At 37.4% G+C, this 27954-nt stretch overlaps 1 protein-coding gene across 3 annotated transcripts in view; it reads right to left on the minus strand.

Annotated features, from left to right (window-relative positions):
- cUnh8orf34 (chromosome Un C8orf34 homolog) overlaps nucleotides 1-27954 on the minus strand; it is a 91312-nt gene that overhangs the window by 47105 nt on the left and 16253 nt on the right. For all 3 annotated transcript variants that reach the window (XM_079863607.1, XM_079863606.1, XM_079863605.1), the window contains exons 2-7: nucleotides 26095-26239; nucleotides 25878-26009; nucleotides 22853-22981; nucleotides 22157-22185; nucleotides 21365-21528; nucleotides 8128-8294 (exon numbers count right to left, since the gene is read on the minus strand). In XM_079863607.1, the coding sequence (XP_079719733.1) occupies nucleotides 8128-8294; nucleotides 21365-21528; nucleotides 22157-22185; nucleotides 22853-22981; nucleotides 25878-26009; nucleotides 26095-26239 (766 nt within the window). The remainder of the gene's footprint in view (nucleotides 1-8127; nucleotides 8295-21364; nucleotides 21529-22156; nucleotides 22186-22852; nucleotides 22982-25877; nucleotides 26010-26094; nucleotides 26240-27954) is intronic.

Here is a 27954-nt window from a genome sequence, read left to right on the forward strand (position 1 = left end):
TTTGTCATGTCTGGCAGTTGTCTGGCTGGCTCAGGGTGCCCTGCAAGTATGACATTTAAAATTTGCCATCTTTGTTTGTGGCCGCTCGTTCTGAACAAATTATTTTTGAGCCAGTCACCTTATTTGTAAATGCCATGTGACTAATCACTATGGAGCCACAGGACAATTACATAATGGCAACGTTGATTGGCTGATGGCACCCCAAAAGTCCATTCACATGTTTAAATAAATTTCATGTTTTTAAGAGTCCTCTAATTAAAAAAAAAGAGAAAGAACAGGCACTGGTATTAATACACTAAAATAATGAATATTTATATGTTGTCTAATGCATTTAAGTCATCAAATCGTATTGAGTAAGAATACACAGTAACTTCAAAATGGGCATCAGTAGAGAATTATTAGGGCCAAATGGTGTAGGGCATGTGATACAGGTCACATGGTTTTGGGACACACTATTGCTTACTTATATAGGGGGATTGTATCTATAACTCTGAAACACAACCCTGTAGGGAATAAAAATATGTTCAATTAAACATTGTGTCCAGTTGTGAGTGATATAAAAGCATATTATACCCTATTGGTAAAAATGTAATATTTCAAATTAAACAAACAAACAAATAAACTAAAACCACACTTATATATAGCCTAATCACCCATAACAAAGTGAACACACACCACACACATACAAAATAAAGGAGAAAATAAAATATAGAACAGAATTTGGAAGCTTTCCTCCGTTTTCCCTGAAGCTGAGTTATAATAAAAATGAAATTCATTGCAGTTTCACTGTATTGCCAGAGGAACAAGACAATTAGAGCAGCCCAGCCGTTGATTCCCTCCAGTGCCCAGTCAATATGTTCAGTAAACAGCCTGAGCTGCACCTCCACTGAATGCATGATAAACTGAGGAAAAACTGTGGGCTGAAAACATCAGGTACAGTTTCTTCATTAGCATAATTGCACTCTTTTGAATCGAGTTAATTTCTCTATAGAGCATTTATCACGGTGGGAAGAGGGTTTAAACGCAATTACACTGTATTTTCTCCAGAGAGATGGGCTCACAAATTAATCTCACAGCAATACTGTACATATGAGAATGTGGTTTATATCAAACAGGAGGAGAGAAGAGGATAGACGAGGAGGTTTAGAACAAAAAAAAAATACAATCTGAGAAAATGTTGCTCTGATCTCTGCCACTAGAGGACAGTATAACCACATGCAAACTTCAGATATCTTCGTTTGACATCTTGAGTTATTGCAACTCTGAATCCCACCTTACTAGTCATTAATAAACTAAATTTTGCTTTATTTAAAAACGTATGTATGTATGTGTGTCTATTTGTCTGTTTTAATATTAATAATAATGCTAAATGACATCCCAACATTATCAGCTTAAAATGTGACTACCATTTAAAAGGTTTTTGAAAGAAGACTCTTTCGATGTTGAACAGTTGTGCTTCTTAATATTTCAGTGGAAACTATGATACACTACCATTCAAAAGTTTGGGGTAGGTAAGATTTATTTTTTATTTTTTTAAAGAAAGACTTACAAAAAGTGCTGTTTTTTAACTTTCTCTTCATCAGAAAAATCAAGAAGAAAATCTATCACAGTTTGATAGATGTTTAAAATGTAAGGCTGCACAACAGTTTTTATTATTAATAATAATAAAAAAAAATTCTTGGGCAGCAAATTAGCATGATTTCTGAAGGATCATGTGACACGGAAGACTGGAGTAATGATGCTGAAAATTCAGCATTGATATCACAGGAATAAATGACATTTTACAATATATTCAAATAGAAAACAGTAATTTTAAATTATAACAATGCTCCACGATATTACTGTATTTTTGCTCGTGAGCGGTAGTGTAGAACAACTATCTCCTTAATATTTGAAATGGAATGACTTGAATAAATGCTACAATGTCTCTTACAGTATGTTCAGATAATCTTTTAATTTTTATTGGAACACATTTGTATTGTGAGGTAATATTATTCCCAGCACAGTAATTAACCATGATAGCTGTCGTGACCTATACAGCTCTCTCTGCTGATGCTCTAATGAGACTGTGGGTCACTCTGTTGTCTGCTTCAGGTCAGGAGGGACCACAGGACTGACACAAGAAATGAGATCCAAAGACACAGTGTCTCACTCCCGTCTCCATGACTCTCTCCCATCTGTTCACTGTTTGTCTGACTTTCGATATGAGTGATGAGCCAATGCCAGCACCAGACACCAGGAACTCCATCAGCCAGCAACTACTGAGAGCAGGTCATCAAAGAACCACACAATCCTTGTTTCACTCTCTCACAATAAATCAATATGTCTCTAATCATTTGGAGTAAAATATAATTTATATGACCTATTGTCTACACACGTTACAAAACATCTCTGGAAACAGTTCCCAATATCTAGGGCTCTAAAGTAAGAGGAGTGTGTTGGAGGAAGTATTGATGGAGAAATTAGGCATAGGTTATGCTCAGAATGGAATATCTTACATTATATGGATTATATAGTATATTGGGTAACACTTTACAATATGGTTTCATTTGTTGACATTAGTTGTATTAAACTAACATGAACTAACCATGAGCAATGCATTTGTGTTTGTCCATCTTTGTTAACGTTAGTTAATACAAATCCAGCTTTTCATTGTTTGTTCATGTTAGTTCACAGTGCATTAACTACTGTTAACAAATTAAATTTTTGATTTTAATAATGTATTGGTAAATGTTGAAATTAACATTAACAAAGATTAATAAATGCTGCTCAATTAAAAAAGTGCAGCTCATTATTACTTCATGTTAACTAATGTTAACAAATGAAACCTTATTGTAAGTGTTACCCGATATTGTTGCAGACTGTTTTACATAATACATTGTTGTATATTTAATTTGGCAAAGGGAGTCTAGTCATCTTGGATAAATCTGATAAATTATTAATCCAATATTGTGTTGTTAAATAAACAAAACACTTTTGGCAGTCAAATAATGAGTCAAGAAAGCGATGTTACAAAATGTTTTTTTAGGGGTGTAAAAATGTACATGCACTTAAGATATTAAAGGGTTAGTTCACCCAAAAATTCTGTCGTTAATTACTCAACCTCATGTCGTTCCAAACCCGTGAGACTTTTGTTCATCTTCGGAACACAAATGAAGATCTTTTTAATGATATTCGAGAGCTTTCTGTCCCTTCATTGACAGCCTACGCAACTACCACTTTCAAGCCCCAGAAAGGAAGTAAAGACATCATTTAAGTAATCCAAGTGGTTTAACCTCAATTTTATTATTTATTTTTTAACTGGTTCATGGAAACAAACTGTCTGAAAGAACCAGTTTGCAGAAAAGATTCAGACTTCCCCTCACTAATATACTTCAGAAAGCGTACTGTAGTAGTAAATAGTATACTATTCTGAACAAAGCCAGGCATCTTCTCTTGCAGTTACTGGGAGTCAGTTTCTGCTAATGGGTAAAAGAGGCTTTCTAACAGGCACTCAAGAGAGCATTTTTATTGACAAGTGCAAATGGTAAGTTTCAGAGAGCTCTACATGTTCTCTCGGTCAAAGCAGTCCAAATAAACTTAATTAGTCTGAGTTTTATTGAGCAATAACTAATAGTCAGAGAAATTAATCAACAGAAAAAGAACAGAAAAAGGTTGTTGAAATATCACTAAAGTATTACAATCCCAACCTCCCAGCAGCACGCTCTGCTGTTGCCTCAGAGCACACAAAATCTCATTATCTCCCAGCATCCTTTGCAGGAGAAAGCCTCAGTGCAGCAGATCAGCTCACCAGGTCGCTGCTAACAGACACACACAACCAAGGGCACACCGAGTCCCACAAAAACAAAATCAGCTCCTCAGACATGTCTCTGTGTGCAGTGACAGAAGGCAACTCTTTACCCTCAAAGAAGAAGACAACCGACCCTTGATGAAAAGCTTCTTCAGTACCACTTTCAAGAATAAACGCTGATGCGTGAAATGTTTTTTAAGGGGATAGTTCACTTCTTCTGTGGACACACAATATTAGATGCTATACAGCACGTGTAGTCACATAGAAAGAGAGTGGATAGTGACCAGGGTCTGTCAAGAAACCATACAATAGCTTTGAGTGACAAAGACACCAAAAAATGAAAGAGGATCTATTATGCAAAATTCACTTTTACACTTTTTTTTGTTGTTGGCTGTATCAATCAAAACAGATGCTAGACGGTCAAGTTAAAAGAACATATATTATATATATATAATAAGCAATTGATTAACTTTCTGAGTGCTTTTTTGACCCACTTAAGTAGAACTTATTGTACTTAATATGTAATTTCATAGTTACTTGAGCATTTAATATAAAATATACTTTAATGACATTTCTATTGAAACTTGTATGTCATGTATTTAAATATATTTGTAGCATGACAAGCATGACAAAATATTATTAAAACATAATGATTTAAAATGTACTTTAAAGTGAAACTTTTAATTTGACATTATTAAAAAGTGCACTATTTAAAAGTGTACTTTAGCGTATTAGGAATCATAATCGTGAAAGTGTACACTTAAGTGGCCTTTTATTTCATTAATATTATGTTATCCACAAGTACAGTTTTTAATATACTTTTAAGATTTGGCAAATACTAAAAGTGCATATTCAATACATTTATGGTCTCCCTTTAATAGTGTCTTAAAACAACCAGAAATGTAAGTTCTGCTTTCTAAAAACTGAGACATTTCATATAGTTTCAAAATGACAGATTTGCCACATGCATTGCATTTTGTGTGGGAGGTGCTGGGTTACGTTTTACACCCATGCAGGGATCAACCTGCTAATACCACAGAGCTAAACTGCTAAAAAGCTCTGGTACCTGAGGGGTGGTCTGGCACAGCACAGAAACAAGGACTTAGGATGTCACGCTCATGTAATCATTCATGCAGCAAGGATAAATCATAGTTATTCATAGGGATTCTAAACATAACAATCTGTTGACAAAAGTATAATACAAACCACACAATTTGTCCTTGTTTTTCTAAGTATAATTTCATGAACGTGCTGCTGTCTGCTTCCATTCTGTAAATAGTGGTTTATAGACACACATTTAAGGAGTTATATATTGTATAAAAATACAATCACGCTGTCCTTGCGCCGTTACAATAAGTCCAACGGAGGAGGGAGGGTGGGGGGCTCTGGAGGAGATCGCAGAACTGGCAGATGGGACAAGCCAGGGCAAAGGAGAAGCCATTGAGGAGATGACAGAGGCAGAAACCAGGGCGGAGAAAATGGCGGGAGGAGTCATGAGCAGGAAAAGCCAGTTTAGGGCCCAGAGCACAGCCAGGACGAAGGCCCACGGTGGAGTCAAGAGAGGAAGGAGCCATGAGAGACTTGTCACGCAGAACCAGGGGGATGACAGACTGAGACGGACCTGATGGAGGTGGAACAGCCAATGAGACCGGACGGCACCGTAGGTCCTAGTGGACTGAGGAGGAGCCAGAGGGGTAGAGGGACGAAACACAGCTGAAGATCCTGAAGTCTGTAGCACAGGCAAAGTAATGACTGACCAAGGCAGAGCTGAAGGGATGAGGGAGCCTGGTAGAGCCATGAGGTCAGATGGTCCCAGGTGGTGCCAACTGGTCGATGGACCAAGGTTGAGTTATGGACTCGGTGGCCCGAGGTGAAGACAGGATCCGCTCACCAAGGTGGAGCTGGCAACCGGAAGTTTTTGAGGTGGATCCATGCAGCAGAGTGGAGTCAAAAGAGGAGGAGCAGAGGGACTGAAGGGAGCCAGTGGAGGCGGGGCTGAAGGACTGGCTGTCTTTGGTTGAGCAGGTGGGAGAGGGAGGCTGGGTGGGATCATTGGAGATGCAGGAGACTTGGAGCTGGGGGGAACTAGGAGAGACACAGAAGACTTGGAGCTGGGCAGAACCAGCGGAGGCACAGGTGACTTGGAGCTGGGCGAAACAAGTGGAGACGCAGGAGACAACGGGGATAATCTTCTTCCAAATCCTCATCATATATTGCAGAGGCCAGCTGCAGCTCACCCTTAGCGTCGGGAGTGTGGACCGGGCTCCATTCCATTCCCTCAAACTCCACGAGCACACCCACTGGGAAGGACAGTGTTGCCGGCTCATGCAGCTGGTCAGATTTTTTCGTTCGGGCTTAGGCCTTGAGGCGATGATCGGCTCAGGCGTGGTCTCTGGCACTGGCTCGGACGGGCTCTGGCATAGGCTCCATGCAGGGTTTGGGAGGCGGCTGGCTGGGCTCTGGAGCCAGAGTGGGGCAACTCCACAAACGCGCCAAAATTTCCTCTAGGACCATCACCGGGCAGGCCATCATTTCTTGCTGAGGCTGGTGTGGGAAGCGATCCGGGAAGTGGGTAAGGCACGCCAGGTCTAAACATTTCTTTGTTTGGTCCTCAAGGGTTTACTCTTCTTGCTCTAAGGCTAAGCAGAACAGGTGGACTGCTGGTAAGTCCATTTATATACAGCTGGGGGGGGCTATTGTACCGTTAGTGACTATATTAAAGCGAACGAACATGGAGTAGCAAAATAAACAGACTTTACTACAGATCCTTAGAACTCTCAGGGAATGTAACCAAACAACCTCGTAATACAAATACGACAGCAGACAAAGAACTAACAGAACTGAGGGTTTAAATACACAGGAATAGCTAATGAACTAGAACTGAAACAATCAGAAACCATAGAAACAAAAATTAGAACTTAGGCAAACAAAAACAAGGAAAGCCAAACTAAAACACAGAAACTGAACATATATTTTTTAAAATATTTATATTTAGTTATTTAGGTATTTTATTTCAGTTTTATTTAAATTACAAAAAAATATAAAAAAATATATATTTTTAGCTAACAATAACAATACTGATACTTAGTATAATAGAATATATTACTGTAGAATAATGCAAATTCATCAACAACATCAATTTATGTGAGTGCACAGCTGAATCTTGCACTATTTTTTTTTTTCTCAACAACTTTTAGTGTATAACACATTGTCTTTAAATGTGCTGTAGGACATCTGGGAAAATGCTAACTTTAGCCTGATAGCAGTAAAAGCGCACGTCCCACCCTCCCTGCAAATCGCAGTCCAAAGCCACGCCTCCTGAAAGCATGAAGCCCGGAAGCACAGCCAAGAAGCCCAGAGACAACGTCAATGCAATTCATCATGTGTCATTCACCGGTGAGAAAACTTTACAGTACAGTTAGTAACAGTAGGCCTACTACAATACCAAACGCAAACAAATTCTTAAAAACAGAATTAGATGCTCGGTTTTAAAACTTATCAGTGTGTAATAATATTTCTTGCATGACAGGGTTTCCACGATGAGAGTCTGCTTAGCTCCGATGAAGATATATAGATCGTAGATCCTTTGCCAGTGCCACGTGTTGTCGGTTTAGAAGGAACGTTAGGTTGTTGCTGCTCGCCTGCCATTCTCGCTCTGTCTGCACTGCGTACGTGAACGCGCTGATGACTTATTATGTCTGTGTGAACAGCCTGCGCAGTGGCATGCAAACACACGTGGACTGACAGGGAACACATGCTATAGGACCGTTCGGACCGAACACAACGATTGAACGAACATTTTATGGTCCTACCCCTTCCACAGACGACATATATTTAGAAAAATACATTTAGACCGCTTAACTGAGTAATTGCTATCAGGATATGAGGAGACTTTCAACCAGCATAAAAAATGTTTCTGCAGAGAATCACCTACGGCACCTTTAAGTGTTATCTTTGCCATACTACTAATTCAATACAGATTCACAAATGTCACTAAAAACATGAATTTTACAACTAAAATATTCTATTGGACTACATGTGAGCCCTCCCTTCATGAAAGTATGAAATCTTGTTAGTAACAGTGCAGATATGAGAAGATAGTCTTGATGATACTGAATGTGCTTCTGCAATCAAAAGGCATTCAGGACACAATTTAGACTGCAAATGAAGCTTCAAAATCAGTGGTGATATGAGCCACAAACACGTAACTCTGTTTCGGTATGCGTGATATATGACTTTGTAGATTATGTGGTTATGATTATGTGGTTATGAGGAGGAATAAGTGAGAAACAAGCATGATATTTTGATATCTCTGCGAGTGTGTATTTTCTCATTACCTAGCAGCTCCATGGCATCATCCTCATCTTCCATCTCGTCTTCAGTGACCGAGGGGGCCGAGTCAGGCGTGGAGTCAAACGAGTCCTGAGACAACATGGCTGCCAGAAGTTTCTTGTGATTCTGTTGCTGCTGTTTTAGTCCTTTACCCTTAGTCTCCATTTTCAAGCTGCAGACAAAGAGAAAGAGAAGAAACTTCTCTGAATATAGTTTTTAGCATCTAGAACAGTGGTTCTCAACAAGGTGGCCAGTGCCCACTAGGGGGTCTCAGCAAACTTCCAAGGGTGCGTTTCAATGCGCACCACATCTCCAAGCCAATATGGTGGGGTGTAACTCCGCTTCCCCAAGCTTTAGCATGGATTTAGATTATAACTCGTGAGGCCGAGCCATTTCTCTGACATGGGCAAAAGACTATGGTGCAAAAACCGGTCCGTGATAGCTTCTACCAAATGCGGAATTACCAAACAGACATCATGGCCGTTGTCAGGGAGAAGAGCAGAACATAGCTTACATGATGTCAATGAGAATCCAGTTGCAATAGAACCATGAGCCATGATTACTTCAATAACAGAAACCAAAAGGATAGAACCAAAAGGTTAGTGACAGCAAGAACGCTCAAATATATATTAAAACTTAACAACTGGTCCACGGATTGCACCAAGGAGCACAAAAAAATCAACGAATCAACATACTGTAGAAATAATAAAGTTAGAGGGAGACTGCCAACCTATCAGCGTGGTAAACACTAGCCACCGGATAGCACCGAGAAGCACGAGAAGAGTTACAGACATGACATAAAATCTGACAAATAAACTAAAAACTCACCAAATGTCAGCAAATTAATCCAATCCAATTATATTCATGTTGTCAGGCGAGAAAGCAAAAGAGACTGAAGGCTGGCTGACCTAATGTGGCTATTATCCTTGAGGCTCAGCCTACGTCACTACAAGACTTTGTTGGTATATTATCTCGAATTATCTATCTGGCACTGCGATAATCTACTACTGCTTGAGAACCACCTCTGGCAGTCAGGTGGAATGAAACAGAACTATTGTTGTGGATAATGGATTCAAAAAGGTTGAGAACCACTGATCTAGAACACATTGTAGTTGTCAAGGTTATGTGTATATAGTAACAGACTGTAGAGAGTGAGCAAAATATTATTAGAGACAATGCACAGCCAGATTCAAACATGCATTTCCCAACCAAGCACTATGCCTAGTCCACAGTTCCGACCTGTTTATGCATTTTTTTTTTTTTTTGCTTTTTAATAATATTTTAAGAAATACATAAAATTGTCACAAAATGCTAGTAAAGAATAGGAAATACTCCACTTATGACATGTTGACTTACTATTAAGACTTCAGCTAGGGAGTGCTGTATCTTTCAAGAGCAAAATCATCCTTCTCAACAAACATCAAGAGATAATATCCTTCCACATTAAAATATATATAAGAGAGAAGAGAAACTGAATTAAGATCAGCTTAAATCAGCAGGCTGCTCTGTCTTCAAAGTCATTATCTTCCAGTCACACACAATCTTTCTTCCACAATTAAGTTCTACCTGAAATATTATATCTACTGTACTGTACACTCTTAAAAATTAAGGTTATTTATAGGAGTCAAAATCGGCTAAGGAGTAATTAAATGTAACAAATCATGTAAAATGAAATCATCTTTTATTGGAAAATTAAACATTTTATCAAACATTTTTTTAACAATCTTTTAAATAACTGAGAAGATAGGGATCAAACTACATTTTATAAAAATGTCAAGTCCTGAATCAATGCTTATGAGAGTCAGTTATGTATTAGGTACGTTATCGTCTCTGACATCTTCTCATGGCATGTTGAAGCCGCTCAGGTCACCATTTTAAACCTCTTCTTGGAAAGCGATGACATAGTCAAAACATCCGGTACCGTGGGTTTTCCAGGAAATGCGTGTACTCGTTGGACCTCTGCTGATCGTAAATACTACCATGTATTGTGCAGGTTACTTTTTGACAGACATCGTTGTCGTGATATTAAAACAACGTGGATATAAAAACAGATGGATCTGGTAATCTAGGTAATTATTATTTACTTCTTAGCCGGCAAGTACTCCGTTAAGTGATTGATGCCTAATGAGTGTGCTATGTCAATATTTTTGGTTCTAATATTCCAACCAACAGCAAGCCTTAGTTTTTGACAGACGTTATAATGTGCATAAGGGCTGAATATATTCGATTTTTGGGTAATTATAAAACATACTGGAGATGTTCAAAATAATTTTTGCATTGTTCATTATACTAATTTTACGGAATGTTACGGAATTTTATTTTGTGACTTGAATTATTTGTTACTCAGAGACTGACAGGTTTGGCATGTCAAAAATTGTATATTCATATTTTTACAGGAAGAGTGGTTTTGATGCACAAAGTTGTTTTTATTGTGCCTTATAACAAAAAAAAAAAAAACTTTTATTTAAACCTGTTGATATAAGTATTACCCCTTAGCAGATTTGGACTCATAGGCATTTCCATTAACATCCATGGAAACATTCAACTTTCCTTATAGAAGAAAAACGTCATTTAGATTACTAAAATGTTTGATAATGTTAGTTTTATCTATATTACAAATCTTTAACACATTAAAAATAGGCAAGAAATAGGGTTCAGTTATGGGTCAAAAATACCAGGTCAATTATTCCATTTTGAGCGAACTGATGGAGAAATAAATTGAATAAATAATGAACATATGGTTGTTATGTCGATACAGGCAAAATTATTCCCATGTCTCAATGACAAAGAGTGACAAAAATAGTCTGCAAGGGTTTAATTTGATTGTTATCTTATTGGAATGACATTATTCACAGATAATCGAAAGGTTAAGGTGCTGTTTTAATATCCTGAGCTGAACATTACTATGCTAATGGCTATGCTAATACTGCATTGCACATCCCTCTACTATGGATCATTTAGAACTTTTTCCCCTTTTTTCCCCTAACTGAGTGTCACTCAAACAATTCTCAGCTCTCCTGTAGGGTACTACAGCATCAGCAATGCTGAGACATCTCCCAGTGCTCATAAAAATTCATATGACCACCAATTTCACTGTACGAAACACAGCAAGAAACAGAGTCCAGATACTGTTTTCATTATCACTGTATTCTGCACTTGCATGTTAATACTTTTAAGCTTTTTGTTCTTTTTCACATAGAGAACGGGGATGACTGAGACAGAGGAAATACAAGTCAGATGCAAAGCTGAACTTCCCACATGAGCAATATGGCTCAATAACCACAAGGTTCAAAATGAATAAAACAGTGAAATTCAAACTAAGAATATTACATAAACCTGCAATAATTAAATATGTTAAATAATTCAAATATATTTTATGTATTTCATCTCACTTTATTAACCACTTGTCTTTGTTCCTTTGATGGTCCAGTTCAACCATACTAATAAGCAAAAATGATTAAACATCCCATTTGTTTCATTTTCACTGGTTTTTATGCTGCCTTCATGTGTCATCGGAAATTTCCTACTCGTGGTCGTGATTATGAACTCATCGCATTCAAATTTTCAAGTTCAAAGTTCATGTAGAAAACTAGCATTTACAATAATTCTGATAGCAGCATTATTGCTGAAGACAGTTTAACATTCTTCTCCTGCATTCTATTCTTCTGCAATCCAATATGGCAGCACACACAGCTGAAAGGTTTGTTTGAGCTGCACCCTCTACTGCACGGACATGAATTTGCATTTCCTTCAGATTGAAGCTTATTCATATAACTTGTGGTGTGAAAGGGTAAATTTTTTGTTGTTGTTGTTCGTTATTAAAAAGCAAACAAGAAAGCCCAGCCCTGGTGAGAAAAAGTAACAAAAAGTACCTTAACACATTACTTTCCATAAAAAGTAAATAAGTAATGTAATTAGTTACTTTTTTAGAGAGTAACACAATATTGGTTCATTCCCCCAAGAAACTTACATAAACTCACTAAACTTTTCCATTCCCCAGAGATACTTTAAATTCACTCACACAACTTTTGCCTTCTCTTAAATGTATTGCATTCCCCCGAGAAACTTTATATCCTCTCATAAAATATTTGTGTCTCTCGCAGACCTTTGCCTTCCCAGTGAATATTTACATTCACTCACAAAACTTTTGCGTTCTCTCACATAAGTTTTGTGTTCTGCCGAGAAACTAGATTTCAATGCTTTTGTGAGTGGACGCTAAGACTTTCTTGGAATACAATACTTCTGCAAGCAAACCTCCTCCCATCTCCCATTTTTTTCCATCACCATGATCCCTTTTTATTAGATTAGAAATCACAGATTTTAATCTCAGACTTTTGGACCCCATTTTAATACATTCAAATAAAGCGAACAAATGAACACAGTATGAGGTAGATGAACACTTTGAAAACAAATATGCTATTCATTCTGTGGGTAGAGAGCTGAATGAATCAATCATTCCATTAAAACTCTATGGCACTGTATTAATAGTTTCATGCATGGAGGAGAGAAAAAATTAAATCGTTTTCACAATAGCACTCAGAACACAATATCTCAGACTAACATACAGTACAGGACCCTGCCAGTGTTTCAAATAAATACAAATGTTACTGTTACTGTAGTGACAACTCTAGCTCAGCATGGCTTAACAGATGTGGAATTAGTGACCTAATTAATCCTGTCATTTCGCTTAATAAGGGTCTTGTTCTAGTGAAGGGGAATGTGGTAAACAGAGTGCAGTGAAGCACGGCTAATACAAATAATGATTTAGGAAAAAAGCTGCATAAATGGAAACATTCAATTTACTAATTGCAGAAGAGCTTGTCTCTCAGATGTGGCCTAACCAGCGATCAAATCATTACACCGTTTCAAATTAATCTGAGGCTGTGCTACTAAAACAAAATGGAAGTGAGAACATATTACTTCAGATGAACGGATTCATTGAAACTATGTAAGCCAGTCAATAGCCTTGCGTGGGTTGGTATGGCCATGTGAAGCCTTGTTAGACAGAACTTAAGTTGTACTGCTGCCCCATTCCTGTGGGATGAGAAACTCTCCACAGCATCCACCTGGCAGAACAGACTGTATCCACAGAAGCATTCACTGCTCCAAAAAAGAAAAACAAGACCACAAAACCAAAACTATGAATGAAGTAATATGGAACAACTGTCCCATATGATGTGAATAGCTTAAAATTACACAGACCACAAGGGCCGCGAGGAGTCAACTGGCTGTAAATGTGCAGGCAATCCAATAGGAATGGGAGGAAAAATGGATGGTGATCTGGAAAGGTTCATCAACATAAAAAAAAAAAAACACTGCATGTAAATCAGTATGGTGACGTATGCCATTCGTGGCTGCTGACAGAAACCTCAGGCCTCAAAATACACACAGCAAATCTGTTTTAATAATTTGAGAAGTGTTATGTAATTAGTCAGATGTGTGGTTAGCGCAGATTCACTGATCGCAGGTCAGCTGGTGCTTTAGTAGATGTAGCTTTTACAGATGGCAGTGTGACACACAATGCTCATTAGTAGTGAACTCTCTGCCTCCTCTCTTGTATTTGCATATATAATGGCTACCAGCATTATTTACATCAAATAAGATTACAAAGACAGCAAAATCTCAGTTTCCTAAACGTATTTTATGTAACCAGGTTTTAAAACCTTTCCTCCAACAAGGCAAAGAGAAGGCTACCCTACAAACAATGAGTGAATGAATACACATACAAGAGGTCTCGTTAGACTTCTGCATTGTCTGTCATTTTGATGGACAGGGTTGTAAAAATTCTGTCATAATCTATTACCCGTCATATTAATCATATTTTAATAATAATAAGCCATTTAATAGGCTCTGTTTTTGCTCACATTTTCATTTTTGTACAGAAACTTACAGGACAAGCATAGGCCTACAGTGTATAGTCTAGATTATGCATTTATTTATGAAGAGAAAGTTGAAGAGACTGTGGGTCACTTTTCAGGATTTATCATGAATGTTTATCCAATAAATCACAATACGCTTTGTGCTTTGTTACTTTTGAAATGAAACAAAGTCTCAGCTATCAAATTCTGTCCATTTTATCACAAAATTCAAACAATAATTGCCGTTTTGGCGCTCTTTAATGTAACGCGAGAGATTAGCGCCTCAGATCAAGCGAAGCGGAGCGCGATCATCCCTTTCTCGTTACAGAACGAAATAAACATGAATGAACATCAGAAAATATGTTGAAAGATACAGCCGAAATCCGTATCATGTCTCTCGTTCTAACAGTGTTTCAACCACAGAAAGACGTCAATAAAACAGCTTGTAAACAATGTCACATAACTCAGAAAAGCCACTCTTGACAATTAACTTGATAGTCAGCAAGAGTGCACTCGCCACCAAGTGGACAGGAGTGATAGTCAGCAAGAGCGCACTCGCCACCAAGTGGACAGCAGTGAGAATTACAGTTCTGTCATGATAACTCTCGGGAGATCAGTATGGAAATAGAGATTGGCATGGTAATGGTTATGGCAATGTAATGTATTTGGTCTTGGTGGAATAGATTTACTACGCAGCTGCTGCAGAGCAAGTGCAGAGACTTGCTACTGCCAGTGAGCATGTAAGACATGCATGAAATAACCCCATAGCAGATCTATACAGGTGGAGCTGGGGAAGGTGGAGGGTTTCTGAAAGCGCGCTGCAGACATTAACAGCAAACAATGCCAAGTATTTGAATGTTTGAGCAGCAAGCTCATTGGCCGTTGATTCAACAGCAATCAATCAGCTGTGCTAAGTAGATAACGACATGATTGCTACCAATCAGTTAAAGACCTATCAGCCTGCACAATTCAGAGTTTCAATGCCAGAACTATGTAATTACAGTTACACTCTCAGTGTAATCTGTCAAATTGACAGACAGTTTTCAGATTTTTTTCAGTCACTGCTAAAAAAAAATCTGTCAATGATGGAAAATGTTCAGTTTACGTGATCTCTGATATTCATACATACATAAATGCATGCATTTTTATTTTATTTATTTATTTTATTTTATTTGTATCATGCCTAAATTTTATTGATAGATTCCAAGAGTTCCCAGATGAATAAACAAGAATAAATTTTGTGATCCTATGGTGTTTTAGTCATGAAATACTTTTTAATGAATTTCTTGATACAATCATCAAAAAAACTCACTCATAACACTAAAAAAAACACTAGTTGCCACATGCCACCTATTGGTGTAATGGTGTACTTTAAGCTACAAACAGTGTCACTGAATGAATATGTAAACAATCTCTACTAGCCTTTTGATCAAATGATTCAAGACACTGAAGATTAATCAAAATCCCTAAAAATCATCATGCTCAGTTCTGCAGCCAGTTCGCCACATTGGAATTATATGGTTATATCTGCATTCTGAGTGGTTTTGAGATATTGAGCTTCAAAGTTTTTGCATTCCATATAGCAAAAATAATATGAATACATGAAAATGACAGAGACCCTATTCTAAATGTACAGTATCAAAATCCTCTCAAATGTGAAAATGGGGATTTTTGGAACAGGTAAAATGCAGATAGAACCTTATAATTCCAAGGTGACAAGTTTTTTTTTTTTTTCTTTTTCTTTGAGCCAGTCACCTGAGCTGCAAATGCCGTATGACTAATCATTCTGGAGCCGCTGCAAATAAGGTCATAATAATAACATGTCTGACGCCACCACAAGAATAGTCCCAGGATCGACCAGCCCTTAATCACATTAGGGACATTAGGGTCGTGAAAGTCAGACGCTCTCAGCTGAGTATACTGTACATCTGAGCATGTCTTCGGCTGGAACCCTGCAGTGAGAGTGAGTTGATATGGATGTTTATGAATGTAAGGAAAGAAGAGATATGTGCAGCGTAGGAGTTAGAAGGAAACGGAAAGGGGGGAGGGGAGAAAAGAGAAAGAACGAGGGGATTACGCTTTATAATATGTTGCCTGTGTGTAAAGGAAATGAGAGCGGAGTCCCACACTGGGGCTTTATCATTTGTCAAAATAACCCTTTCCAGCATCCACCTCTGTCTCTACCTGATTTCCCAGCAGCCTCGACACTCACCAAGACATCTCTGTCTGCAGAACCTGAAGACTGACAGCTTCCTCAGAAGGAGAGCTTATGAAGGGTGAGGTTATGAAGGAAAAACAGCATTTTGTTCCAGAAATGGGAAAGCGGTGGTCATTATACAGAGCAGCTGCCGTTTCCTTCCTCTATGTAAAATTGCAGAACAGGTGTTGAAAACAGCCATGCTGTGTTTCAGTACGTGTGCAGGGGCTATTGGGAAGATTTGTATCCCCTACTCATGGGGTTTTAGACTTGCAGATTCATGTCTTGAATGACATAGCAAGATTTGAACCAGGGCTTTACATTTCATTAATGCAATCCAAAATTGCAATGACATATAAGCAACCAGCTACACTGACTTAAGTTCCACAATTAAATATTAGCTTTGTGATCGATTCACTAAAAAGAACGGGTTGAGAAGAGTCATTCGTTCAGGGATCGGACTACACTGTTTGCACTCTATGGACTCTATCATAAACCTGGCGCAATGCAGCGCCAGGTGCAACGTAAGTGTGTTTTGCTAGGTTCAGCCCGATGCAGTTATCTTTTTCACGTCCTGCACCACATTGTTTAAATAGCAAATGCATTTGCGCCCATCTGTTCACCCATGGGCGTGCTGGTCTGAAAACGAGGTGTGTTCAAGCGCATTGTTGGGCGCGTTGCTATTTTGAGGCAACTGAAATAGACTGCGTCATTGACCAACAACAACCTGGTCTAAAGTCAATGGCGCAGTATTTATTTTTTGTTATTTAAAGGGCGCATTAGTAATATGTGCCTATAGGCGGGTCCACAATACATGTACACTCTGCTTATTACACACACAGGGACACGCACCAGCACACAAACATGCCAAATATTTAAAATAAAAGGATTATGATGTAAAAGATTATTATTGTGTACATAAAGATATGGTGGAATCCGGCTTGTCCCGTAGATGGTCTGCTCGCGCACTTCAACCTCGCGCACAAGCAGATCTGTTTCCTTGCTAGAAATGTCTTTCCACTTGCAAATTCCGCCATGTAAATAGTAATCCGGCATGGCACGAGCGCAACTGGCTTTTAAAGGGAATGGGAGATGAGACTCTGATTGGTTTACTGCACGTTACGTCCAAAACATACCTATTACTCATTAAGAGAATAGGGACAACCCTTATAGACCATGCGCCGCACGCGTCAGCCATTTTTCCCATCGTTAAACTAGCAAAAGGGGATTCAGACATGCCCTAAGTGCGACTGTGCCTGAGTCTAGATTCACTAAATAAAACGGGTTCATAAAAGTCATTAATTTGGCAGTTGGACTACACTGGTTGTGCTATATGATTTTTATTCACTAAAACTGGCTCATAAGAGACATTTGCTTAGGAATCAAAGTACACTGATCATGCTGTAGGTTATTTTTTATTCATCAAAAAAAAAAGTGTGTGGGGGAGGAACTGGATCACAAGTCATTTGATTGGGAGTCGAACAACACTGGTTGTGCTGTATGCTTTTTTTGTTCGTTTGTTTAGTCACTAAAATGAACCAACTCATAAGAGTCATTCATTCAGGTGTCAGGCTACTCTAATTGTGCTGTATGTCTTTGATTTAATAAAAACAACAAGTTCTTAAGAGTCATTTGTTTTGGAATCAGACTACACTGGTTATGTAGAATGCTTTTGATTAACTTCAAATGGACCTTTCATAAGAGTCGTTTGTTCTGTAATTAGACTACTATGGTAGTGTTGTGGCGGCTAATTTGGAAATTATACTTTTTAACATAAACTTAGAACTCCAAGTACTCCAAGACTATTTATCGAAACTATTGAAAGTACACTAATGTTCAAAAGTTTGGGGTCAGTAAGATTTTTAAAGAAATTAATACTTTTATTCAGCAAGGATGTATTAAATTGATCAAAAGTTACAGTTATATATAAAGCACAAAGAAAGTATTATGTCTGCATCAGCAAGAACCGTTAAAGTTAATGTTCTTCGATTAATTTTCTCAAATGCCACACTAATAAAAGTCAGTATCATATGCCACATCTTCATGACTTGATTAGTTCACCTAATAACTACAGTATATTCAGTAAAAATCAATTCACTACTCAATCTTTTGTTATAAAAGCCAAAATTATCTAGCATCAATTGCAATGAACTGCTGTACCTTCAAATGTCTAAATATCTGTTATAAACAGTAAGAGAACAATGTTAGAGGAGAAAGTGTTTACTCTTGTAATGATTCATTCCCACTGATGAGGACTAAGGATAGAGATCACAGCAGCCCAATGCCTTGGTTCTCTGTAATGTCTGTCTCTGGCAGCGCTTGTACAGCTATATGCACTGGGGATGCCTGCGATATCGACCAGAGGCTCCATAATTTACTGTAATCAGGTGAGAGAATATTTTAATGGAATGAAGTCTTTTCTGTCCGCCGGCTTCTGAATGTGATTTATTATTTAATATCTGATCCTTTCTAATTAGCTGAATTCTCTGCGGCCAGCCTCTGCCCTCCACTCAAACACTAGCCAATTAAAATCACCCTGGTAACGTCTTTAAAGGGTCGAGGAGCTGCAATTGCTGTTTTAAAGATATAGCTGTGCAGTGCATACACATTTAAAGAATATCTCCCCTTGAGGGATTTATGTGGGGTTATCGGAGGCTATACGGCGTCTTTTGATTAGAAAACCTGACAAAAGCTTTATGGAGATATTTAGAGAAAATACATTATGAAGTACGACATATGCTTTATTAAACTGTGGCTCACATTATTATGAGACTTTTTTTTATGTAAATAAACTTCCTTATCTTCTAGAACAAATAAGAGTGATGGGATGTCCTTACATCAGCTTGGAAAGAGGAAGTAAAATGCAGAGACACACTCATACAAAAAAAAACAATCTCTTAAAGGGGTAGTTCACCCAAAAATGAAAAAACTAATTTCATCATTTACTCATCCTCATGTCGTTCTAAACCTGAAAATCTTTCATTTATCTTCGAAACACAAATTAAGATATTTTAATGAAATTTTTGTCCCTCCATTGACAGTCGATGAACTAAAGTACCACTTTGTCGCTTTAAAAAGTTCATAAAGAGATCATAAAACTAATCCATATGAATTGAGTGGTTTAGTCCAAATTTTTTTTTGAAGAGACTGGATCGCTTTATATGATGAACATATTGAATTTAGGCTTTTATTCAAATATAAACATTGATCAGCGAACAAACAGAAGCTCATCCGTACTTGCTTGATGCGCGAGAACAAACCTCATTACACGAGTAACACGAGAATGAACCTCATTGGTTCTTGCAGAAGCTCAAACGTGCTGCGTAACAAGAATAAACCTCATTGGTTCTTGCAGAAGCTCAAACGTGCTGCGTAACACTAGAATAAACCTCATTGGTTCTTGCAGAAGCTCAAACGTGCTGCGTAACAAGAATAAACCTCATTGGTTCTTGCAGAAGCTCAAACGTGCTGCGTAACACTAGAATAAACCTCATTGGTTCTTGCAGAAGCTCAAACATGCTGCGTAACAAGAATAAACCTCATTGGTTCTTGCAGAAGCTCAAACGTGCTGCGTAACACTAGAATAAACCTCATTGGTTCTTGCAGAAGCTCAAACATGCTGCGTAACACTAGAATAAACCTCATTGGTTCTTGCAAAAGCTCAAACGTGCTGCGTAACACTAGAATAAACCTCAGTGGTTCTTGCTGAAGCTCAAACGTGCTGCGTAACACTAGAATAAACCTCATTGGTTCTTGCAGAAGCTCAAACGTGCTGCGTAACACTAGAATAAACCTCATTGGTTCTTGCAGAAGCTCAAACATGCTGCGTAACACTAGAATAAACCTCATTGGTTCTTGCTGAAGCTCAAATGTGCTGCGTAACACTAGAATAAACCTCATTGGTTCTTGCAGAAGCTCAAACATGCTGCGTAACAAGAATAAACCTCATTGGTTCTTGCTGTAGCTCAAACATGCTGCGTAACACTAGAATAAACCTCATTGGTTCTTGCAGAAGCTCAAACGTGCTGCGTAACACTAGAATAAACCTCATTGGTTCTTGCAGAAGCTCAAACATGCTGCGTAACAAGAATAAACCTCATTGGTTCTTGCTGTAGCTCAAACATGCTGCGTAACACTAGAATAAACCTCATTGGTTCTTGCTGTAGCTCAAACATGCTGCGTAACACTAGAATAAACCTCATTGGTTCTTGCTGTAGCTCAAACATGCTGCGTAACACTAGAATAAACCTCATTGGTTCTTGCAGAAGCTCAAACGTGCTGCGTAACACTAGAATAAACCTCATTGCTTCTTGCAGAAGCTCAAACATGCTGCGTAACAAGAATAAACCTCATTGGTTCTTGCTGAAGCTCAAGCGTGCTGCGTAACACTAGAATAAACCTCATTGCTTCTTGCAGAAGCTCAAACATGCTGCGTAACAAGAATAAACCTCATTGGTTCTTGCAGAAGCTCAAACATGCTGCGTAACAAGAATAAACCTCATTGGTTCTTGCTGAAGCTCAAACGTGCTGCGTAACACTAGAATAAACCTCATTGGTTCTTGCACGTCAAGCAAGCATGATTGAGCTTCCGTTTACCACAACTGATGTGTGCATTGATGACTGTTTATATGTGGAAATGAATTCTGTTCATCATATAAAGCGATTGTGTCCCTTCAGAAAATTTGGACTAAACCGCACAATTCATATGGATTCATTTTACGATCTCTTTAAAAAAAGTTGAAGCGTCAAAGTGGTAGTTGCATAGATTGTCAATCGAGGGACAAAAATCGCTTTGATTTCATAAAAAAAAAAAAATCTTCATTTGTGTTTCAAGATGAACGAAAGTCTTACGTGTTTGGAACGACATGAGGGTGAGTCAAGAATGAGTGAATTTTCATTTTTGGGTGAACTAACCCTTTAAATTCAATGAAACTGAATGGGGACCAAGCTCCAAAAGGACAAAAACCCACCATAAAGTATCGGAAAAATAATCCAATATAGTAGCTTAAACAAACTTTTAGTTGTTATTCACTCCAAATCTTGCTTTTAAAACTAGATCCTTTCTAATTAGGATGGTCACCATGCATGGAAAAGAGCAGCTTGGACAGTTTGCTAAATATCACCTATAGTGTTCATTAAGAAAAGTAAGTCATTAGGGTTACAAAAAACATTAATTTGTTTGCTCACCTTCCAACAGGACTGTTGTCTTTGCTCGCCCAACCCTCAGTTTTGGCTCTTGGGACAGGGGGCTGAAGCATCTCAGCCGCAAGGGGGTCAGAATCTTCCTCCTCACGGCCCACCCACTCACCCACCACGCGAGGCCTCTGTACGGAGTTATACGCCCGAGGGTCCTTTCAAAGGGAGGACAAGGTGTGAAGAGCCGAAAAGGAGAGAGGAACAGGCAGAGATGTAAACATAAAACAATTTGTGGTTATACAAATGGGTAATCAATTACAGAGGTGGTAATTAAAGGGCTGATGTTGAAATATGACTCATTATCTATGCTATTTGTGTGGCCAGTCATTTTTACAGTGAATAGATTTTAATAATGGAGGACACACATGGTGAGCAGCAATAAAAATTCAGCTTTGACATTACACTTTTCTGTAGTTTATCAGCAACAGGCAATTATGAGAAATGTCCTCTAAAATGGTACTAAGAGAAGAAATTATTTTGCTTTAATATCTAAATGTTTTAATATTCATCTAAAGAGCCAAATTGGGAGCAGAGGGAAGCCTGGGCAAATGGCCAAAAACAGGTTATTAAAGTTTAAAAACCGTACTGTATTCAGAGAAATATGACTAGGTAGATGTTTTAGCTGGGTTCTCTCTTCATATTTTTTTATTTCTATTTGAGACTTCACACAAACAACAATCAAACTAGGCTTTTTTTACAGCTCCTAAACAAATCCATTTCAATATTTCATTTCTATTACTGCAAGACAGCATAAAAGATAAAAAGAAATAATAAGCATCATACCAGGTCAAAGTCGTCAGAAACAGCAATGCCTGGCAAAGGAAATAAATAACACATCAATGAATTAGAAAATGTCTCATTGGATACTAAATTAGAGGTTCTCAATTGGTTTTCAGGATGGGGACCAAGCATTTTCTTGAATTTTGAGTTTTTTTTTATTATGTAGTTGATAAGCCTACATAATTAAGTTGATAAGGTAGTTGATAAATGAATAGTTGATGAATAGTACACTATTTTACTATTTGCTTTTGGGATTGTTTTCTTCCTGCTGTCAGAACTTAAGACTCAATTTGGTGTTGTAATCCACCAGTTGAGAACCTTTAGCTTCAACACAATGAGTTTATTTTAAAATATTTATAATAAATGTATAAATTCGAAAAACTAAGTATAAATAATGCTCTAACAGCAGACAAATTACAATATTCAGTTTATTCTTTAAATGCCAATTCACACTGCACTAACAGATGCCGACCAACGGCGACAGTCAACATTTTACAATACGTCACTTCTCAGACTTTCCAAGACCATGTTCAACATGTTTAATTGGCGAAAACGAGAGCCGACAGACGCCAACAGGGGTAACACACTGATCCAAGAAAACCTGCTGAAGTGTCTGTTGTAGTCTGTCAGTGTCTGTCCGTGCAGTGTGAATTAGCCTTCCATTGCTGTTTCGCACTGGATAGTTGTCGGTTCACTTACTGCGGGAAAGATTCTCCAGGGCTTTGCCAAGCTTCTTGCTCTCCTGCAGTATGTGATTGAACTCATTAAAGTCTCGACTCTCAGGTTTAGTTCTCCAGTCCCAGGTAGGACGCAGAATTGAACGAGGCACTGCAACATAAAACGAATGAAATACTTTCAAAAACTGAAAAATCCAAACGTCCTGAAGAAAACCATTAACTATGACTTTAAAAGAACAACCACAACATAAATTAAATGAAATTAAAGGAATATATTAATATTGTACTGTAAAATTAAAAAACAAGTATATAATAATAATAATAACAGTATATAAAAATAATCAAAAATACATAATAATATTAATTGTTGTTTATTATTAGCCGAGCTGCTCTGATGTGACGGGAAACAGCGGATTATATGGTGTTTGCGTGTAAATGAACACAATGCTGCGCTTCACTATGAAACACACAATAACTCACAGGCTTCATGGTTTGATAATCTCACTAATCCTTATCACTTATTGCTAGAACTCTTAAAAAGTTATTGCTAGATGGTGCCGCTAGCTCTAGCAATGTTGTAGGAAGCTATATATGAGTGAAATAAATGCTTTTTAAAATATATTTGATAATGCAGCAACTTTTACACAATTCACCTGGGTTACACTTCTCAGGTAGGACAGATCACAACACAAATCAACAGCAGTCTATCAACATTAGTCACTTTTAAGACTTGAGCAGCTGCTGAGCATTTTAAAGACAATTTTATAGTGTCCATCATCCAAGGACACTTAAAAACAGTACAACTGCAAATAGTACTATTTTTGCGTTGTGCATCGCCATTGCAATAAAAAAAAAAACATTCCAACGTGAGCAGATTTTCAGACATATGAAATATCTCCGTGAGTCTGAATGAGAGCACTTGCAGCAAAAATTGTAACACTGAATAATTTAGAACGCTCACAAAATCAAGCTAAATGTGCTTGCTACTGCTGTGACATTTGCTTTCAGTGCACTGCATGTTTTGCAAATGATTTCTGTTGCATGGTGTTTTCCCATCCACCTCCAAAACACATTCCCCAAGCCTCTCTAATTGCTTTAAACATGGCTTATGTGGACAAAAAGTGCTGTGAGGAAGCAATAAGATGGCATGCAGTAAGAGTTATACACACACACAAACATTTTAGGCAAATAGTATAACTCCATGACACAGTGACAGTGCAGGTTATCTCAGGTAACAGAACAGAACAGCTCATTAGGTTCTGCGATCAAGCGGCACAGCACTAACTGGACGCTGTATACCCAGAATGACCAATTAGTGAATATTATGATGATCTGGGAGATCATTTGGATTGATTTTAAAATGAGTATGTTAGTTTTTTTAAGGACTGTGCTTATATGCATGAGCTTGATTAGCATAAAATAAACAATAAATCAGGAATATCTATAGCATGTCAGAGTCAGAGATGTCCTGTTGCTTAGGGAGAACGGATATATTTTCCTTGATATGTATGAGCATTAAAAAATGACAGCTACTATACAGTATGTGCTTTCATGTGTAAATTAGCCAACACTCTGTTTATTTTTCATGTGCTGCAGAGTAACCTCTGGACTCATTATGTAAAATATCACTGCCTGGAAACCAAAAGCCTACATTTTTCAAACGAAGCTGGCACTTGAAAGATGTTAAATGAAAAAAGTATGCAAAAAATACGCAAACTTTACCACAGCTCTCAAATCTCATATGCACCTGCGAACATCAAAACTTGACACCAAGAAGTGCATTTACATGTACAACCAAGTTCTCATTATAAAAACACAACAATGCATAAAACATGAAATTAAATAATATGGTTCTTCTGCAACAAATTCAATAAAAGGAATTTAGGGACTTTAGATGAGCTTCTTTTTTGGTCATTAACCCTGTATAGCCTGACATATAAAGTAATAGTCAGAAATATGAATATAATATGAGCAAAAGATGCAATGCAATGCAATGCAATACAATGGTGATTGAGAGTGGTATAAATAAATAGTTCTTCAAAAGCCTGATGTATTGGATTTCACAAAAATAAAAGTGCTTCAGTCCAGTAAGTGTTCATCTTGAAATATTGCAAACAATATAAAAGTTATTCTTATGTTTACTTTATAAAAATCAGTAGATTTCACAGCAAAAGGATATGTGTACCACAATCTGAATGAGAATGATACTACAAGGCCTTATACTTGCTAAAAAAAAAGTAGTAATAAATAAGTAATAAAAAAATATATAAACTATTAATCAGATGAGAGGTACAACAGATTTTTCTGAAGAGTTTTGATCCCATTTCATTTAGAGGCCTGAGAACTATGCGCATCAAATATAATACAGTAGCCTTTATAGGGTTAGGAATTATTTGCATAATACTGCGTATTTAAATGCACTTTTGTGATGGTTTAATTTTGGACTTTTCCCTCAAATAAAGCTCTGTTTTGTCATTTTTTAGATCTTGACAGTGTCTACATTACTTTTATTTTAAGAAAAAGAGCAGAAAGGCTTGGAATGATATGAGTGTGAATAAATGAATAAAGAATTTACACGTTTAACGTACAAAAACAAAATGTAGAAACACAATCACAGGTTTTACAAAATCACTGATGCGAAAACCATCTAAATAAGTCAGCGGGAAATGGGCAAAGGCACACATCTACAGTTTAAAATGGGGTTATACATATTTATAATCTTCCTTCGTCCCACTTCCCCAAAACTGGCCAACAGCCTCCACTCAGGCAGAAATAGAACCGCTGTCAGTAACAGAGCATCATGTTAAATTATTAAAGACTCTGATACGAGTTGCTCCCTCAGCAATATGTATCACTCAGAGCTCATGCTGATGGCCTCCATAATGGCTCTATCTAAAGATAGAAGTCATCATTGTTCACTAATGCACAGGCAGTCTCCTCTATTTCTGATCTCTGAAATAGCATTGCTGATCTCAGATTAACAGCCAACCAAATCACATAAAACTGATGTAGTGACGCTAGCTTTTTCCGATTGCAGCGGGACTCACATGATTTAGACTCGGGAGAGGGTGGGGAAATGTTGGACACAGCCAGGTCACTCTTTGATTTCTTGGGCTTCTTGGGATGGATCTGCCAGGGTTTTTCATTACCCCTGGAGTCCCGTCGTGCACCTTTGTATTCTATGGAGAGAGAAGGAGAAAACTGGTAGAGATCTACATTTTCTCTATGTGAAAAACAGCTTGAAGGATGCTGAACGATATACACCTGAGGAGCTCTCAGCCCACAATGCAGCAGATCCCGACAGTGTCCTCTGAATCCTGCCGGGGCTCTCCTGTTTGGTTTGCAGATGGCCAATGAGGAAAGGGATGGGGTGATCTGGTGTCTCAGTTATCAGCTTGGTCATCATCTCCTATCAGAGCCAAACAAAGAGTGATTAGACGTACAGTGTGTGAACAAATGCCAGAGAACTTGTGCTAAAGTAGCACATTGTCAAGCCAGGTTGCATCGTGCCCAACCTGAATCAGCAGCGTTGGCCAGCTTTCAGCATCAGGAAAACTAATTAGGTAATTGGTCTGGGAAATATTTGCACACTGATATTGAGCATTGAATGAGCTATAACATGCAAGAGGATATTACTGGAGGCTAGCATGGCAATATGGAAGATCTCTTCATTGTGCAACACTAAAAATGAGATTATGTGCAAAAAAAATAAAATAATTGCTGGTAGGCATCATCAAAATTATATTTAAAATGCATCAAGCCTTATTCAGACATGAATAAGTCTGAAAATCCCTTAAAGTCTACTATATTTGAATTTGAACGTAGTTTGTGACCGTTAAAAAAGTACGCTCTATATAGTATTCATATTGGTAGTAGGAATAAAATTCGGACGTACTACATCCGCCATGTTACTTTCACATGACCTACCAGCGTCAGTTGCAAGTTCACTGTCATTCGTAATTCCTCTCCCATGGCCTTATGGGATGTCCATCGGGTGGACACTTCAGAATGTAGATGGAAGCAGTAGGTCATCCAGGGTACTTTTCGCCTACTGTTTACTATATGTATTCGGGCATACTACTCTGATGGCGTACTGTTTTTCACATACTATATAGTAGGGAAGTATTTGATTTTGGACACAGAGCAAGAGTTTTCAAACTAGGGTCCAGGGACCCAAAATGGGCTGCAAAATTAGATTTCAGAATTTAAAACATTTTACAAAATGTTTAATTAAGCAATTTATGTTTAGCGATTTTGACATAATTACGGTTGCATTCTTTCAATTTGGACGTCATGAGAATAAAATGTAAACAAATGTTTTATTCTAATGACAGCCCTATTATATAACTGTATAAAATGTAAAAAAAAAAAAAAATAAATAAATAAAATAATTGGTAAGAAAATACACTGTTAAATTAAAAGAAGGTAAATATTTTCTAGATAATTAAATAAAAATTATTAAAAAATGTATTAAAAAATAGAAAATAATATAATACAAAAATACTTAAGTATTACATTAAAGTATATTAAATTACTTTAATATAATTTAATATTTAAATAATTGAATACTTCAATTTAAATACTATAACTTTAATTATTCAATATACTTTAATAAACTTTGATACTTATATTCATTTATTTTTTAAATTGAAACGAAAACATGTGGTCTATATAATATCACACTTAACACTATTCTCACACAGGTCTGCTTTATATATTTTAGAAAGGGGGTCCTTTGTAGGGAGCATCATATTTGGGGGTTTCACCATCAAAATGTTTGAAACAAATAATATAACACACACACACACACATCTGTTTGATTCAGGCAAGATTAAAACCACAAACACGCCTGTAAAACACAAATTTACCCTCCTCAGGAAAAACTAGTTTTGTCCAATTATGACGTTCAGTTATAAAAACAAATGAAAGCATTTCATAAACAAGTCTATATAAAATAGTGCATGTGAAAACAACTTTTACCAGTCTGAGCTTTTTAAGTGTCTAGGCCCACAAAACAAAGCCTCAGTTCTGTGTTACAAGCCAGACAATCACTAATCAACAAGACGGTAGATATAAATGCAGTAATTACAACACATAAGCCTTGTTGGGTAATTAAACTAACTT

The sequence above is a fragment of the Squalius cephalus genome (assembly GCF_949319135.1).
Source record: "Squalius cephalus genome assembly, chromosome: 25".
Lineage (NCBI taxonomy): Eukaryota > Metazoa > Chordata > Actinopteri > Cypriniformes > Leuciscidae > Squalius > Squalius cephalus.